The sequence below is a fragment of the Mytilus edulis genome, unplaced genomic scaffold, assembly GCF_963676685.1.
Source record: "Mytilus edulis unplaced genomic scaffold, xbMytEdul2.2 SCAFFOLD_1769, whole genome shotgun sequence".
NCBI lineage: Eukaryota > Metazoa > Mollusca > Bivalvia > Mytilida > Mytilidae > Mytilus > Mytilus edulis.
The window spans coordinates 875-19061 of record NW_027268832.1 but is presented as its reverse complement, the minus strand read 5'-3'; the positions used below and the strand labels follow the sequence as shown (position 1 = coordinate 19061).

The 18187-nt window shown below is 30.7% G+C and overlaps 1 protein-coding gene across 1 annotated transcript; it reads right to left on the bottom strand.

The window, feature by feature from the left end:
- Positions 1 to 363: 363 nt before the first annotated feature.
- Positions 364 to 17943, bottom strand: LOC139508707 (basic helix-loop-helix ARNT-like protein 1; the record flags this gene model as incomplete). Its single annotated transcript, XM_071296010.1, is given in 11 exon segments — positions 364 to 6998; positions 7857 to 7916; positions 8988 to 9018; positions 9312 to 9375; positions 9956 to 10073; positions 11590 to 11678; positions 12388 to 12538; positions 13080 to 13186; positions 13966 to 14218; positions 16936 to 17103; positions 17826 to 17943. Coding segments are annotated over 11 exon segments (1362 nt in total), but the record flags the coding sequence as incomplete, so codon positions are not given.
- Positions 17944 to 18187: the final 244 nt, after the last annotated feature.

Genomic DNA, 18187 nt, shown 5'->3' with positions numbered 1-18187 from the left:
GGGGTAAATCATTTATAAATTGTTTGGTTCAGTTTTCATTTATAGGTACACATTTCTACTGAAGGCTATATGTTTTTAATAACAAAGCAAAAGTTTACTTTCCATTAAATTATTTGGGATCAAAAAACCATTTTATAGTATGAAGAAATATGATGATATTTCTGCAATAATATTGTTATCTAATTAAAATATCGAAAATATGAATAACTGAAATAAATGCAATATAGTGGTTATCACAGAAAAAAAAAGTTTATTGATTATCCAAATGCAAAATTGCTAAAGAGAGCTTTATCAAGAATGAAGTGAAAGTTTTCAATCAAAGCAACTCTAAATAGGACAAAAATTAAGTTAAAAGTTTAAACCTGATAAATGAAGAGTCAAAACTTGAGGAAAAATGAATTAGACTTAAGACAAGCAACAAATGTAATACAGAAATAGTAGAGAGTTGTCTTCCCCTGTCCATGTACTGTGATGAATAACATGATTTATATTTGAGCAAATGTAGTTTGTATGTAAAATGTATGTCACATATATTGAGTGTCTATACTATGAACATAACAAATATGATTTTACAAGTACAGGTGTATGCTATTCAAACAGGTGTACATGTTTCTTAATTAGATTATAGAATTGAAATGTTTTAAAGTCAATAGGCATAAATGAAAAAAGAGTCAATAGGCAGATATGACTGACTAACCCTGTGAGGGATTTATCGCCAGTCAAGGTCATTAAAAAAAACTTTAAGTAAGTTAGAAGTGACTAGAATTAAAAGCGAAAAAAAAAGAAATTTTACATAAAACAAAAACCTCTTTCATTTCAATAATGATAACTAAAGGCTCCAAAGAGCCTGTGTCGCTCACCTTGGTCTATGTGAATATTAAACAAAGGAAGCAGATGGATTCATGACAAAATTGTGTTTTGGTGATGTTGATGTATTATTACATCTTACTTTACTGAACATTCTTGCTGCTTACAATTATCTCTATCTATAATGAACTTGGCCCAGTAGTTTCAGTGAAAAATGTTAGTAAAAATTTACAAATTTTATGAAAATTGTTAAAAATTGACTATAAAGGACCATAACTCCTTAGGGGGTCAACGGACCATTTGGTAATGTTTACTTAATTTTAGGTCTTACTTTGCTGTACATTATTGCTGTTTACAGTTTATCTCTATCTATAAAAATATTCAAGATAATAACAAAAAACGGCAAAATTTCCTTAAAATTACCAATTCAGGGACAGCAACCCAACAACCTGTTGTCCGATCCATCTGAAAATTTCAGGGCAGATAGATCTTGACCTAATAAACAATTTAACTCCGTCAGATTTGCTCTTTATGCTTTGATTTTTGAGTTAAAAGCCAAAAACTGCATTTTACCCCTATGTTCTATTTTTAGCCATGGCGGCCATCTTGGTTGGTTGGCCGCGTCACGCCACACATTTTTTAAACTAAATACCCTAATAATGATTGTGGCTAAGTTTGGTTTAATTTGGCCCACTAGTTTCAGAGGAAAAGATTTTTGTAAAAGTTAACAGACAACGACGACGGACGCAAAGTGATGAGAAAAGCTCACTTGGCCTTTGGCCCAGGTGAGCTAAAATAAACAGGAAATCGTTGTACTCAAAAATAAAATCGTGTTGCAGACACAAATAAAGTAAGTCAAAAAAATAAAAATTTCCCTGGTATGTTGATGAAATTTCAAGTTTTGCACTCTTGCCAGTGTTTCATTTTTTTCTGTCACCTATTGCTATTCAAAATGATTAAAAATTGTAAGAAAAGAAGTATAAATCTTATCATTTCAGAAGATGAGTTAAAACTCATTTAAAAATACCAGGCTAATTATTTGTTACACCAGAGACACTTTTCATCTTCAGAAGACTCTTACACATGTAAGATAGGGAAAACCCCATCACAATAGCAACCTCATGAAACTATGGGTAATGTACACAAATGACATTGAATGTTCACAACACACTGAATCAGCACCTTTAAATGTACCCAGGTCTTTTGAACATCAATTTCTCAAGTACATGTATGGAACCTTGAAATATCGTCAACAATTGTACCTAATGATAACCTAAATCATATCTGCTTCAAGGCACATTACATCACATATATTAAACATCAATTTCAGTTGTAAGGAAACACACTACACTTATAACAAGGCACATTAATCTATCATTTCTAATATTGAGCCACAATTTCTTTAAGAATTAGTCCTTTTTTTAATTTTCCCTGTATATAAGAGACAAATAATTTGAATAAAACATAATTTTTACATAAAGTAGGATTTTCTGTTCAATTCAACATTTATTGATAAAAACTTTTACAATTGAGCAAATATTGTTAAACTGCTTTTGCAAATAAAAATGAAAAAAAAACAACATCTTTTTCAAAAATTCTAAAACTTATAAACAGCTCTCCCTAATTTGTACAATCATAAATGCAAATTTAAGTTACTGAAATTGTTTTAATAAAAAAAGCCCAAAATCAATTGTAGGAAAATAAATTTTGAAGTTGTGACATATTTAACAACAGGGCGGCACAATTTAACAATTTATTATCTTTAAAATAAATCCAAGTCTCTTCAAAACCAAAATATCATTAAATTTGATTGCCTTTTATTCAAATAACCTTCAAAAGGCAAAGTTTAGCTGATTGTACATTGCAAATTACCAACCGGAAATTGTATACATTTTGTATTAACAAATATAAAATAACATGAGTTTCCTTGTGTCAGTTTCTTGTTTTGTTTTGTTTGCCACTCAAACTTTGATTAACCATGAGTTTTTAAATGTGTTAAAAATAACCCAGCATAGCAACCCATTGAAAAAAAAATATCTCTTTTTCAACAGTCAAAACTTTTAATTCCTATCATGCTCCTGCTGACCTCAGAAAACATTATATTAGTACAACTTAAATTTCGAATCATAAATCCATTTTCCGATTTAGAAGGGATTAAAAAGGATGCACAGAAATTTAGTACACATATAAATCTAGCACTGCCTTTTGTCTTCTGAAGGTAAAAGATGGCTTCCAAACAATCACCCTTAACCTGAACTCATGGATATGTACCTGAATATAGCAACAAATCTCTCCAAACATAATGGAATATCCATTACTATATATTAAATAATTTAATTTCATGTACAAGACATACAAGTAGATAAAGTTAGATTTATTATTCATTTTCATAAATTGGGTTGATTTTTAAATAAAATGTGTAAATTAGATGATATTATTAATCTTCATCTTAATTTGTGAATCTGGATGATTTCCGAATTATTGCAGTTTAGTATATTAGAATACAAATTTTCAATATTAAAATGTTTATTTTGTACTGATGCATCGAAATTGCATATGTCTTTTCAGAGAAAAAAAATCAGAAAACCCATTAGCTTAGCATTAATTACCTGCTGGCATATTTTTTCTGTTAATTTTTTTTGTATAATTCTTTTTTGTGACAATTAAGAAATTCTGTTTTTGATAACTTCAAACTTGAGCTTGGACCTAGTTATTTCAAATAAATAACCTAAGACAGAACTGAAGGATAGATGGTTGGAAAACTTAGATACCCCTGCTAGTGTGGTCAAAATAATTGCAATACATAAAATAAAGATTATATATTCTTTATGTCATAACCAGATGTAATTGATCTTTGATTTATACCAAAATATTTCTTGAACCATGGTAGTATATGCATGTAAATGCCAAAATAATATGTGTAAATCATTGTATTCACACTAGAATAATGCCCTAAATATGCTACCATGAGCCTGTTTGCTTCACCTAGCATTTTCATCTCCTGCTGACAGTATGTAACTTTATAATGTGATTCATTTTCATGGCTATTAAATTTTAAGATTTCTAGTTCCAAACCTGTTTCAAAGGTTTAATATCACTTTTTCCTGTCTGAACTCTAATCTTCATTAAGGAACAAATTCATACAAGGTAAATTTTTGGAGATTATCTGAATTGGAAATGAGTCTAACAGTAATATATATATTTACAATTTCCACTTTCCACTTTCACTTTTACTAAAAATTGAATTACAACAAGAAAACATGAATATCATTAACCAGACAATATTGTTGAAAATAAAAATGAACCCTAATTTTTCTTATAATAAAAATGCACACAAAGGAGTAGGTCCGGTAAGGATCGATTTTAGCCTCAATTTTCAGGTTCATTCGACGAAAGATTTTGACCACTTCTTAAACACTTTAGTATCTATTGTATTTGAATCAATTAGTTTATGCGAAAGATTTTAACTGATTAAGTCATTAAAATCGATCCAATTCAAGCTCAAATATGAAAAATCTACAAAATATGCCGAAAAATGTCACTTTTCAGATGGTTTTTGTCAAAAATGAAAGTGGCCGCATCCGTGTTCATCCTCAACCTTTATATATGTTATGTATTATCATCAAATACAACTTACATTTCAATATTAAGGAATTGAACACGAATGCGGCCACTTTCGTTTTACACAGAAACCGTCTAAAATTTAACTAAAAAGCTAGAATTATGATTATTTCATTAACTTAGCATGTTTTATGGTGCTAGTAACCGATATATGTGCATTGTTATGACAAAAACAGCCCATATTTATGTAGCAGAAGCATTCTACTGTCCAATGAATAACTAAAAGTTTACATTTTAACAACTTTGTAAAACTGCTATATTTTGGGGCCAAAAAGGGGTCTTACTGGACCTACTCCTTTAATGTCATACATTGTCACCCCCTTTTTCCAAAAGGGAAGACAGACATCCAGTTAGAAAACATAACTAATGTTATTGATCATAATTCATTATATACTAATATACCAAATATCAAAATTAACATTGCTTTATTATCATTGGTTCTGATTGGAACCTGGTTTCAAAAATGTTTGAAGCCATTTTCTGATGACTATCCTTGTGAGGAATACCAAGCGATGACAATAACTTTAGGACCAATCAATGATCCAGGTCAGTTGCAAATATCACAGATATATAGGAATCTTGTAATGAAAATCAAATCTGGCAAAACTGCCAACTGGCAATAAATATATACATAAATTATCTCTGTTATAACACATAACTGAACATACATAAAAGATAAATAGGAAATCTTACAATTCTATGAAAAATATGAATTTATACAAATAATGGAATTTGAAACATGATATAAAACAATTACTTATCTACCATTTTGCTTTTAAAACATTGACTCATACAAAGCTGAGTACATAAACAATATAAAAAGTTCCTGAGTCAATAAAACAATATGGAACTGTGAACAATGCTATAATGTGTAGTTAAATGAATTCTTCAATTTGATTCCTTCTTTAAAAATTAGCATTTTTCAAGTAAAAAACAAAACATTTCTATCTTCATTTATTTGATAGGCACCATTTCATTTAAAGCATATTCCTGCAAATACATCTAATCATTTAAAAGAATCTTAACTTTGCAGTTAATCAATTAATTCAACCTTTCTTTGTTATAAAGTAGACCCCTAGATTGAAACTAAGTGTGAATTAATTCTTTCAAATGGAGCAACTGTTAGACATTTTGTATCTTAAAAAGAAAGGTGTAAAAAATATCCCTTGTCGAGTAATAAAAAAATCTGACCTTTAATTACCAATGACTTTTTGTTTTAAATTAGATCAATAAATCAATTATAAAGCGTACAACCAAGACAAAGGTTCTATTTTACCTATGTAATTGAATTACTGTTGTGATCTTAAAAGACAGTTCCAAAATGTGACAGTTCCAAAATGTTTGACTTTTTGACTTTTGTCCAATGTCTGTATTTAGGCAAATGACACCATTTGTATTATTCAAGGTCAAAAGGTGATTTCTTAGGTATAAATTATACAGAACTGCATAGAAGTGTCATCATCTGTCCAGCAGATGGTTGACATCACAAAAGTTTTGTGTAGATACTTTACTTTGATATATCTGAAGCTGTTATAGTAGATTGGAAAGTATTTAGTGAGATACTAATTGTCCTAGATATTGTAGGGGAAAAAATGAAATTCAAATGCTGAACAAAAGGCAAATTTCTTATAGATCTGGATAAAGATTTTGCAAAAAGCATGAACATGAAATATTCATTTAAATACAATTTTTTCCTTATCCATAAAATTAGACACCTGACAAATCCATGATAATTGATATTATAGAAAGTTTTGAAATGTGCATCTAAAGTTGCAAAGGAAAACACACATTTAAATCAATTATGAAGGACAGCCAAATTAAAGATATTGACACAAAAAGCTTTAAATAGTTTTAAAAATAATAATAAAAAAAATTAACATTTAAAAAAATCTTCCGTCTAGAGGGGATGCAGATAGATTTCACTTTGCAAAGTTTCATAATAGATTTTAACTTTGACATGTTTCTATGAGATGTATTATGAGGAAAACAGTAATATTCCTTCTCTTTGCAGGATGATATGCTAAACAACTTGATAAGTACATTGTCAGTTAAATACATTGTCTCAAAATCAAAAATTGCTGCAAGCGAAATACAATGAACCTGAAATTGTCTTTGGATCAAACTATGATGCACCATTTCATATATATAAATATTTCTCTATTTGTTTATGTTTATACATGCAGTCCAGCTGCATAGGCCTCCAAAGTTCAACTAATTTCAACAAAAAGTTCATGCTGATAACAGAATGAGATCTGTTACTCGGCTTGACTTCACAATAAAAACACCACATCATGTGCAATCATCATTCATTTTGTTAGTAATGTAAGGTATAACTGTCTCTGTCAGTAATAATAACACAAGCCAATATCATAATGGCCATGGTAGATCATTGAAGTCTATAGGTCCACCAAGACCAGCATCGGCTTCTAACAAACTCATGATTATAGACATGGCTGCTTCATCATTACCGTCGTTCCCAGAGATATTGAGATCCTCAAATACTTGTTGTTCAGCTATCACATTCTCTAAAAGATTAGTTTCTTGTGCACTAGGTACAACTGTAGATGATGCTGTAAATATAAATATTATTGATTTATATGTAAATTCAGAAATTTTTGCATGCATTTATTATTTCATTTTTTTAACAAACAAAAAAAGATGAGATTACTTTTTACAAATTTACGGAAATGTCCATATAAAATAATGCTGTAAACAAAGTACAAAATACATCATACAATAAAATTGAGAATGGAAATGGGGAATGTGCCAAAGAGACAACAACTTTATTTTTGCAAAACTAATCATGTCATACTAAAATTTTCTAAATTCACAGTAATAGAACAGTTTTAACAGACTAGGTAAATTCTTTATTTCAATTTTCTAACCATAAATATTTTCTCCCCCTTATGAAAAGTAAAGTGATTTTTCCCCCTCATCCAAAACTTTTTTTTTCATCTGATGTTAGAGTGTGTGTTATACAGATTGTGGTCAATGGTGTGTAACTAGAACACATAACTCCCTTCACAGAATGAAAACACCATTTGCTACAGTAGTCTTTTGAAAGCCTCATCTGACCAGAACACTTAAATTCTTATTAATTTTGAAAACATATTTTTTGGGTTGGAATATTTCTGCACTTCTCAAAAAAGGTTGCCTTCTGATTACCAACAGAAAATAGCAACACCCAGGAATATTGTTTGTCGTCCACCACCCAGTCATCATTTTCTGAATTTTCTTCAGATTTGTAGTTACTTAGCAATACACCTTATCACTATTTGGATTCTGTCCCACTTGACCTCAGATTCTGTCCTACTTGAACTATTGACATCAATCACAATCACAATCACTGTCCAGTAATGGCAGACAAATAGCAATAAGGTATATTCCAATGGCACCTTGGGCGCTTTTATAATATATATAGTACTTGCCTGTTTCAGGATGATGTGCAAGACCATTTCTTGGAACTCTTGGACTAGTTCTTCCATTACCTGAGAAAAGGAAAATTTTCAATCTTATCTTTACTACAAATCATAACTTATTTGTAAGATGCCAATCATATCTTTATTATCTATCTCTGTTAACTATTGATACATCTAGAATACCGGGTAAAGGCATTTTTGTTTTTGATAGTGACTTTATCAACACAAATATCAAGCAAGCATGCTAGGGAAAGCTGATATTCGAGCTGATGAAGTTAGTATCAAAAAATAAAATGCCATTATTTTTTTTCAGCAATCTGTTTTAACTCTATGTTTTTTGGTAAAGAATATGAAGGAAAATGCAATAATAAGTAAAACTACTTTTACGGGTACTAAACATTGGGTTTTTTGATTGGTTGTTAAATGAAGTCGCATGCATTTCATTCATAATTGAAAGGATGGACAAGACCATGTGACATTACTGCACTGATACATGACGTCATTGCCTAATACTTTTCGAGTATAAAGTCCTGTACATGATATTGAAAATATTAGGCAGTAAATTCAAAAGAAAAATGTTCTTATTGCGAAAATAAATTTATATATACTTTTATTGTTGGCTTACTTTGGATGGTAAAACTTGAAAAAAGCAATTAACAATATAGCAAAGGAAAAGAGAACCATAGCTGCAACTATTTTTAAGTCAATAAAGTGACTCATTTAATTTGCTGGATGAAATTCCATTATACAGTGTAATAGATGTTTTCCCATATTTCTGCATGAATAACTTATCAATTTTGTAGGAGTTGAATATATATATCCAAATGACACTATAGCAATTTGTCATGATGTGGTGCAAAATTATTTTCCTCATTTTTTCAGTTACATGTATTAAGTTTATATGAGAAAAAGTACTGCTATTAATCTCTGCAGTAAGGACAACCTATAAGTTAAGACACTATTGACTGGTTATGTATTTATTTTTAAGGTCCATCTGAAAAAAGATGGAGTTTGAATTCAGAAGTATGGACCTTATTCATTGAAGACTGATTAAAGAAATGACCTGGCATTGGGTTTTTTTTCGAAAGTTTTAGACATTTGTCCTTTTAAAAGAAATTGTAAGAGATGTAAAATACTCACTTGGTGAAGCATGGGAACTCCTGGCTTTGGGCTGAAAAAAATCAAATGTTTTATTTAGAAAATAGAGTATCAAAAGATTTGATAAAACAATTTTTACATAACATTTAGATTTTAAATATTTGTAGGCTGCCATACTCGTTAAAATTAAATACCTCTGTTTGGTTATTTCACATAAAATATATTGTTCTAAATAATTTGAGAACTTAAAAATGTTACTTATAGGAAGAATCATTCATACTATTAAAGTGTTTTGAACATTGTAGCAGATGGACCTTACATATTTTAGAAATACATAAGTTACATTAGTTATGTATGAGCACATACCATTTCTGGGACTGATGATTGTGTGGCATTATTGGTACTATCTGCTAAAGGTGAATTTGGAATTCTGAAAATAATAAAAAATATTAAATCAAATTGTATACAGAAAAAAACAAAAAGTGTTAACATAAATTATCTTTCCTATTTATCAGTATTCAATTTCAAAACTGGATACTTTGAAATGACAGTAAATTACCTTGTCATACAATTAACAGTGTCATATTTATATAGTAATCAAGGGCCACAACTTTCAAAACAAAAATTTTTCAAAAGGAATCAGGATCTCCATTTTTTGTTAAAAGATATCGGTATATTGAAAATTTGGAAGGGTTCAATCAATTGTTCCCAAGTTATCTTACAGAATTGACATACAGTGACATTGAAAATCTTTATTCACTTTTTTTCAAGAAACAATGAATCAATATTCAAAATCCTTTGGTTGAATGGTTCTCAGGTCAACTAAAGTGCATTTCCAAATCATTCAAGGACTTTAGCTCCAGAAAAGGAACTTAAATCTTCAATATCAACCTTGACCTTACTTTTGCTTTTAGACATATCATATCAACATTTGAAAAGAATCAGCTAAGTGACGTACACTTTTGATTGAGTGATTGTTGGTTGCTTTATAATTAAACAATGCTATATACCTTTGCATATCAATGATTTCTTCTGCAATCTGTCGACCTATTCTTGCAGGAGCTAACCTAACATTGGCAGGTAAACTACTTTTCTTCTTTTCCTTCCTCTCAAGGCTTTCTAGACAAGCTGTAAAAGATTAATTATGGTTACTTAATCATTGTTCCAAATGATAAAATTATCAACTTGTTTGTTTGGGTTTTACTAATGCACAATTCATGTATGACTGACTCCTTCAACATACAACAGTTAAAATTATATAGTTGACCACAGTAACTTTGGCTTTTCTCCTTTCTTCCTCCTTAGCCTTTCCAATGTCTTCCAATTCTATGGCTTTCAATGCTTAAGTCATTAACTAACCTCCCAAAGGTTAATAAAAAAAATATATATATGGAGAATGTGTCCATAGGACACAGATGATGATCCCGTTACTATTGTTATAAAGGGGCATAACTCAAGAAAAATAAAAGTGATGCCACCCGAATTCCAACATGATACAAGTTTTGTCCTAATAAGCATCGTGTATTAGTTTCTTAACATTTAGTTGAGGCAAACTAAAGCCAGAGAAAAGAAACCAATTTTGGGATGTACATACTTACAGACAGACAAGGGTAAACCTAAATTCACCCTCCCAACCCTTAATATGGCTGGAGCAAAAAAATATTTACTTTTTAGTGATCCTTTACAGGTACATTAACCCATGATATTTTAGGATTTTTTGAAGATTTGATTTAAAACTACAACATATGAGCTGGGTCGGATAGAAATCGACCTGATGCAAACAAAAATTAATACCTCTGTTAACCTATTTTGGGTTGAAATAATTTTTACGGAAAGTCTGTAATTGTTCCAAAGGTAGATTTGCAGAAGAAGACAACCCTTTAAAACGGACCAAAATGCAGCTTCTATATCTAAAATTATTCCAAAATCGATCAAAGTCTTAAATACGAACCTGTGTACGTGCACTTGCATAAGGTCAATTTCTATCCGACGCAGCTCATATCTTTAAGTCATATGAAACGAGTGAGTGGTGAAAAATAATGTTTATCCAATTCTTGAACCAATGCATGTATATATCATAAACTTAGTCCTCTCAGTCTGTGCACAATTTTATCATTTTTTAAGCAACTATATCGTATAATAGTCAATTTTTTTTTTCTCTCTGTCTGTTATGATTTAACAAATATGGCTGCTCATTAAATGCCGTGTTTTGAAGCCGAAGTTTACCGATTGTCACCTTATGGTAAACAAATAACAAAAAGCATGGGTATTGAGAATGTGTTTAACATGTACAATCAGATTATTGTTTATTTTCATGACAGATCCATGCGTATTGCGATCACCAGATTTTTACGAGAAGGGTTACGCTCAGGTCACTATGCATACGGAAAATATGTCGGCGAATTGCTTCCTGGAAGCAAGCAATTAAAAATAAGTAAACTTCTTCTAAATGTGGACAAATTAAAGAATGTTCCTCAGAAAAAAGTATATGTACATAAGTTGTATAATGAGAACTATCCATTTAGTTATAAAAAACACATGCATAACTTTTTTTAATTTGAGGTTTCTTATGACTTTAACCATCACAAAACCAACAACATAACTTGAAACTGTTTTACCTCCCCTTTATACACTATATACTTACAGTCACTTTCCTCCCATGCATCATTAAACGTTTCCAAGGAAACACCACCTGCATCTGCTGCCTGTCCTGAACTGCTTACTTCTTGCTGACTGTAAAACAAAAAGTCCACATTGTTAAATATTTAATAAATGAGTGCCAACCCTACCACAGAGACAGTACACATTTCAGAATATTCCATGACCAGAACTACACCTGTAGCTTAGAATTTCCTGTCCTCAAACAAAGAAACATGTTGATCTATTCCCACTTTGAATGTTAACACCAATAACAATAATTGGTGAGTTGTGTTAATGAATTGAAATTCACAGTCACATTAATTCATGATCGTCATTTGACATATAATACGGGCCAATAAAAAACTCATGTTTATGGAAAGAGCATACTTTTCAAAGGTTTCTGTTAAAAACAATTTACTAACAGATGAAACTTGTAGGATCTTTAAATGTAATTCTATCTCTTAATCCCTCTAAAAAAAACAGGTAAATCTCAAAATATTGAAAAAGCTCAAGAAACTAATCTAAATGTATACATTATGAAATTGAATAAGCTGCACTACAGAAATTCCATGTCTCATTTGATGAAATGGTTGACTCCAAATATTCAAAACAATTTTTTTTTACCTGTATTTTGATATAAGCATATCCACACACTAATATAATATTTTTACATGTATTACATTTAATGATAATTATGATAAATCCTTCAATATTTCCAAACAATTTTTTTTTTAAATGTAAATTACAAAAATATCAACATAAGTTTACACTCTATTCTAAATATTAAAAAAAAAATACTTACGGGATAATTGTGTTTGTACTAACAATGTATTCCACATCTTTAGTCCATGGATTGACAAAACTAAACATATCAGACCGTAGATGTAGAAAGGAACCATTCTTAGCCTTAAATCTATATACATTCGTTGTCGTTTTCTCTTTGGTTTTCAAAACTAAAATAAAGAAAACAATCATCTAAAACTGATTTAAAGAAATTATTGTTATCATGTCGAACCTTAACTAAACATGATTAAAAATTCCCTTAAACTCCTCTCTATTTCTCTAATCTAAGAATCATACATTATGTCTTGACATTTTTTCATTTCTTATAGTAATATGTTCCTAAAAGAAGAACTGTCATACTTGTTTTGTTTAACATACTCATGTACAAACACAGACATATCTCATCTACAAAATCCTTGTACATTTCTTATTTGTTTGTAATCTACCGGTATATAAAATCATTCTGTCTTTTTCCTAAGAGATCAATTTAATACTGGTAAAGTATTTCTGAAAGTTTTCCTTGATATTTTAAGCAGTAAAGTTTTAAATTAAGCCGATACGCACACACTCAGATAGAATCATGTTGCTACCAATACCAATATGAGTATATTCAAAAATACCATTCTAAAATTAAATGGCATCGCATGGAACAGGAGATCTATTATTATCAACTTCAGCCCCATAACTTTATCTTTTATGTATAATTGTTACCTTGTCTGTGAACCTCTGCCATGTCAGCCATGTCGTCTTGGTGATAATATTCATACACAGATGTACCTAGTAATTCCTGTTGTAAATAACCTATTAATTCTGTGGCTCTATAAAACAATAAGATAAACAATTAAGCTTACATTACACTATATAGGAATATTCTTTTGGTACATAAGCTCTGTGATACTAATTCTATCATTAAATTATTTGAATATCATTTAAATTCATCTTATAATGCAATCATCCTTTATCATTTTCTAGCGGCTCTAGAATCTACATAGTTATAAAGCCTTCTCTTGGTAGTTGTGTTCATTCATAGCTTTGGTAGGCAGTTATATTCTTCACTGATATAGTCATGATGATTGTTTAGGTTGGAGAGACAATACTTAGATCATAAAACAAAAGGAAAACCTGATTTCTATACACAAGATGACAATATACAGATAACTAGATGTTGGTGGTCATTTTTTATTAAACTTTGATTGTCACTTTTTTTATTTCATGTATTTGCATTGATCAAGGATAGTACATTCACAGTGACTCAAAAGGATGCACTGTACAAAAAAACAAAAAATATTTCACAATTACCTTGATTTTGTAAATAAATGTTTAATGAGCAGATTCCCCTTTATACCAAACACCCTAAAAAAAATGTTCTTCCTGACCTATAAACAAATCTTTCACCATGCTGCAAAATGAAACCTACACATAGGCTGTCCTTGAAAAAATATAACAACTTTCTCTGCATTTGACTTATTGAAGTATGCAAGGTCATCATATCTTAGGATATGGAAGAAAAATAATTAAATAATATTGGAATTCACCAGAAAAACAACCTCTTTGAAATTCTTACAATAATTACTTTTATACAATATAAGATACTAACCCCTGATCTATATAAGTAAATTTTCCGTCTAAGCCATGCCGTGATACATATTTAACTGGTCTGACATCTATACTTTCATAGTCTTTGACAATTTGTTGTTGTCTAGAGGCTGTTTTAACCCTGCCCACTGCAACAAGACAACTTAAACTACAGTCGTCTGTTTCATCCTGTTCATTCAGGTCCATTTTAGATGTGGGCCAAGATTTTAAATATCCTGTACAATGTATCACAGTAAATGATTTCCTATCTGAAACTAGAAACAAAATGTTCTTATTTCAAAAACTGCTTGTAGAAATACACACCCATAAATGTTGTGATTATGCTGTTCAAGGTAAAATCAATGACATGGTTGTATAAGGTATTTTTTTTCTTTAGGATTTATGTGTTATAAGATATCTTGATTTATATCTGAAATCGCCAAATAATGATAACAAAAGAGTTTGATAGCTCTAGGGGGAAACAACTGCCATTTTTGATTGCCTAGGCATTGGTATTTATGTTTTAAAGTATGATTTGTATTAAAATATTCAAAATAAGGAGTGTTTTGTATTTCATAGCACCACCAACTTGTTTAGAAGTGAACTGCTGAAAAAGGTATATCTTAAAAACCCTTAGCACCCTGCAAGATCACTTAGAGATTCATCATTAAAACAAATCTATGATTCCTAAACTGCTGTGAAGATGTTACTTAAAAAGCTCTGAGCATCCTCCCAGTATGTTTTGATCCTCTTTTTAAGAAAAGATACTACAATTTATACATGTATGACCATGAAGTCCATCAACCACATGTTTCTGAGAAGATGTGAAGATTTATTTTGTTGTCTACAAAGAAGAGTTGTGAATTACATAAAACAATTGATAATCAAAGAGCTGAATAGCTCTGAGGGGAAAGACGGCCCTTGTTTCTATTTCATTTTTTTTGGGGGGGGGGGGGGGGGGGGGTATCTTTTGATAGTCTTCATATAAAGAATGAAAAAAAAGAACAGCTAGATCATGTGGAAGGTTGACACTATTGCAATCAATTGTTGTTTAATGTAATTTCGTTTTTTTAGTTTAGGATTAAATTTAGACCAATGTAAGAGATCTGCATCTTCTAAACATTCAATTAAATTTGATAGTTAATTATCTAAAATTCAACTAGTTGAATTCTGTCATTTAACAACAACTACAATTATTTTTGAAATCTTAATAATGTACGACTGAACTGCAGGCTAGGGCCATTTTCCACTTTTTGTGACAGTACTCTTAAGATTTTTAACTTTTTCCTTAAGAAAGTTAGGACTGAAAAATCTATTCAGTTTTAAAAGAGGGACGAAAGATACCAAAGGGACAGTCAAACTCATAAATCCAAAACAAACTGACAAAGCCATGGCTAAAAATGAAAAAGACAAACAGAAAAACAATAGTACACACGACACAACATAGAAAACTAAAGAATAAACAACACGAACCCCACCAAAAACTAGGGGTGATCTCAGGTGCTCCGGAAGGGTAAGCAGATCCTGCTCCACATGTGGCACCCGTCGTGTTGCTTATGTGATTACAAATCCGGTAAATTGTCTAATTCGGTAGGTCATATTCATGAAAGGGAAGGGGATTGTAGTTACGACGTAAGGAACATATCCGATATCATTTGTGAAACGGTTATTCCATAACGGTCAACCAACTCGTGATGGCGTCCGTAAAATTTACGAAGGGATGATTTCAACTTCACCATTTGGAACTCTTGGTTTAATAGCTTCCTTGTTAGCAGCAAACCTCTATCAAGAAAATCATGATAGGAAATGCAAGCACGGGAATATCGTATCAATTGGGAGATATATACCCCGTATGCAGGTGCTGCTGGAATGTTGCTACTTAGAAATGGAAAGTTCACAATTGGAAAGCTGAAATCATCTCTTTTGTCGTAAAGTTTTGTTTTCAACCGACCCTCATTGTCAATTTCTAGATGTAAGTCAAGATATGAAGCCGACTTAACTGTATCTGTAGTATCCTTTATTTTAAATTTCCATTGATAAAGTTCCCAGTTACATCTCTCATCACAGGGATACAGGTACTAATAAAAATAACAATATGATTGATGTAAACTGTGTGAAGCTTGTTTCCAAATCCTACATTTTGAAATATTTGTAAAATTTCATGAATAAATAGGTTTAAACTACAAAATGCAACATTTGTATTTTTGTTGTTGTTACTATTACAATGACTTTGTTGGTACACAGAATTTAGTTTTAATGGAAGACTACTTATCATATACTAAATGTCGCATTTTAAGTGTTTATTTTAGTGGATAATTAGCTCATAAATTGAGGTGCTCCTGAATTGGAGGAAGATTCTCAAAACAGTGTTTTACAGAAAAAAATGGAAAAGATCGTTTCTCTCCCCAATCTCATGTTGCCCCTTAGACTTCCTATTTTACTTTGAAAGTTGTTGACCTACAAATTAAAGTATTGCATGTTGATGTTTCAATCATCTACATCAACCATCATTATGTTTAAATTTAACAAATACTATTTTTTAATAAGTGCACAATCTTTGAGAATGATTTAAATAGCCAGTGAAGGATATCCCTGCTTATGCGTAGTGTGGCATTCCAACAATGACGTCACGATAAAATATAATGTAGGTTGAATATATTTAGAATATCTCGTCATACTGATTTTTCCGGATTGTAAAAGAAACGTAATTAGTGTAAAGGAGAGCTCAATATACGATAATTTCGAGAGAAACAGAAGGGAAATGTGTAAAAAAGTGTTTAAAGTCAATTTATTCATTTGTGTCTCCCCATCTCATCATTCTCAGTAAGATTTGTTGGGGGGTTTTCCACACTATAAAAACAAAATGAATGATGTGAGGGAATGTCACTCTGGTCAACCCCATTGGGGATTGACGGCTTGAAGCCGTCTTCCCCAAAAACAACTAACAGAACAAATTCATGTGAAACACACCTAAACGAAATTAGATACAAACCTGATTTTTTCTTTCTTGTCACCATATCAGGTTCATCTTTTTCTAATTTTAATTGTGAACACATATCAAGTTTATTGCCAGTTTTCATGCGACAGAAAAATGATCGTCTAGCACCAGAACACAAATGAGTGGGTCGTTGTAATAATTCTGTTTTCACAGGCATCATTGCTGAAAAAGGGGAATATAATCCTATTATAGTTATAAAGTAATTACAAGGTCATGGTTAAATCATTAATCGATGTAATAATTCTGTTTTCACAGGCATCATTGCTGAAAAAGGGGAATATAATCCTATTATAGTTATAAAGTAATTACATCATGGTTAAATCATTAATCGATGTAATAATTCTGTTTTCACAGGCATCATTGCTTAAAAAGGGGGGATAAAATTTTATAAAGTGATTTTACATCTAGGTTAAATCATTGGTAGTTGACTATTAACTTCAAATGGTTTCATCTGCCCAGCAGCTCAGGTGCATGAAAGGCTAATCACGATAGCTCAGATTATTTGCAGTTATGTTAGAGGAGCATAGAAATACAAATAAAAATTGAGGTAATACAATCAGTATACAGGTTTCTTAAGACAGTTCAATTTAGCACACAATGTAATTTCAAACAGACATTGTGATTGCTCAATGTTGTGATCAAAATCCAACCATCAATTGTCAAAGGCAGCTGTTATCCAATCAAAAGTGACTTAGCATATCATCATAATCATATTGTATTCAATATGTTTTGTACATTTTTGCAAACTATAAAATATGTGGGATTTAAGAACAAGATTTTTTACTCAAATCATTCTTTCTCCCTTAGATACGAAGTACCTAGTGATATCTCAATGAGACTTGTATCCATTTTTTTATATTAAGCAAATGGTTTTTCTGACTTACTCCGTGAATCAATAAAGCGTTCCCTTGGCGACATATCAGATGAGGACAGCTGTTCCTTTACTTTATTCATATCTCTTGGGTGTAAGTAATCAAACAAACTCTGGCCAATCAAATCATTCTGAAATAAATTAAAATAAAAAGGTTAATTCTTTATCAAATGCATTAACTTGTTCTTGCAAATGTAGCTAGTGTTTGTACTTTTTATGTCTTTAGCAAAGAAAACAAAATTAATGAGAGATCCTGATTTTTTTTTCATTTTCTTTTCATTTTAATCATGTCCACACAAATCAATTTGTACTGCAATACTTTTCTTGTATTCATTGTGTTCTCCTCTCTTTTTGTCTTTGTTGTTGTTGTATATA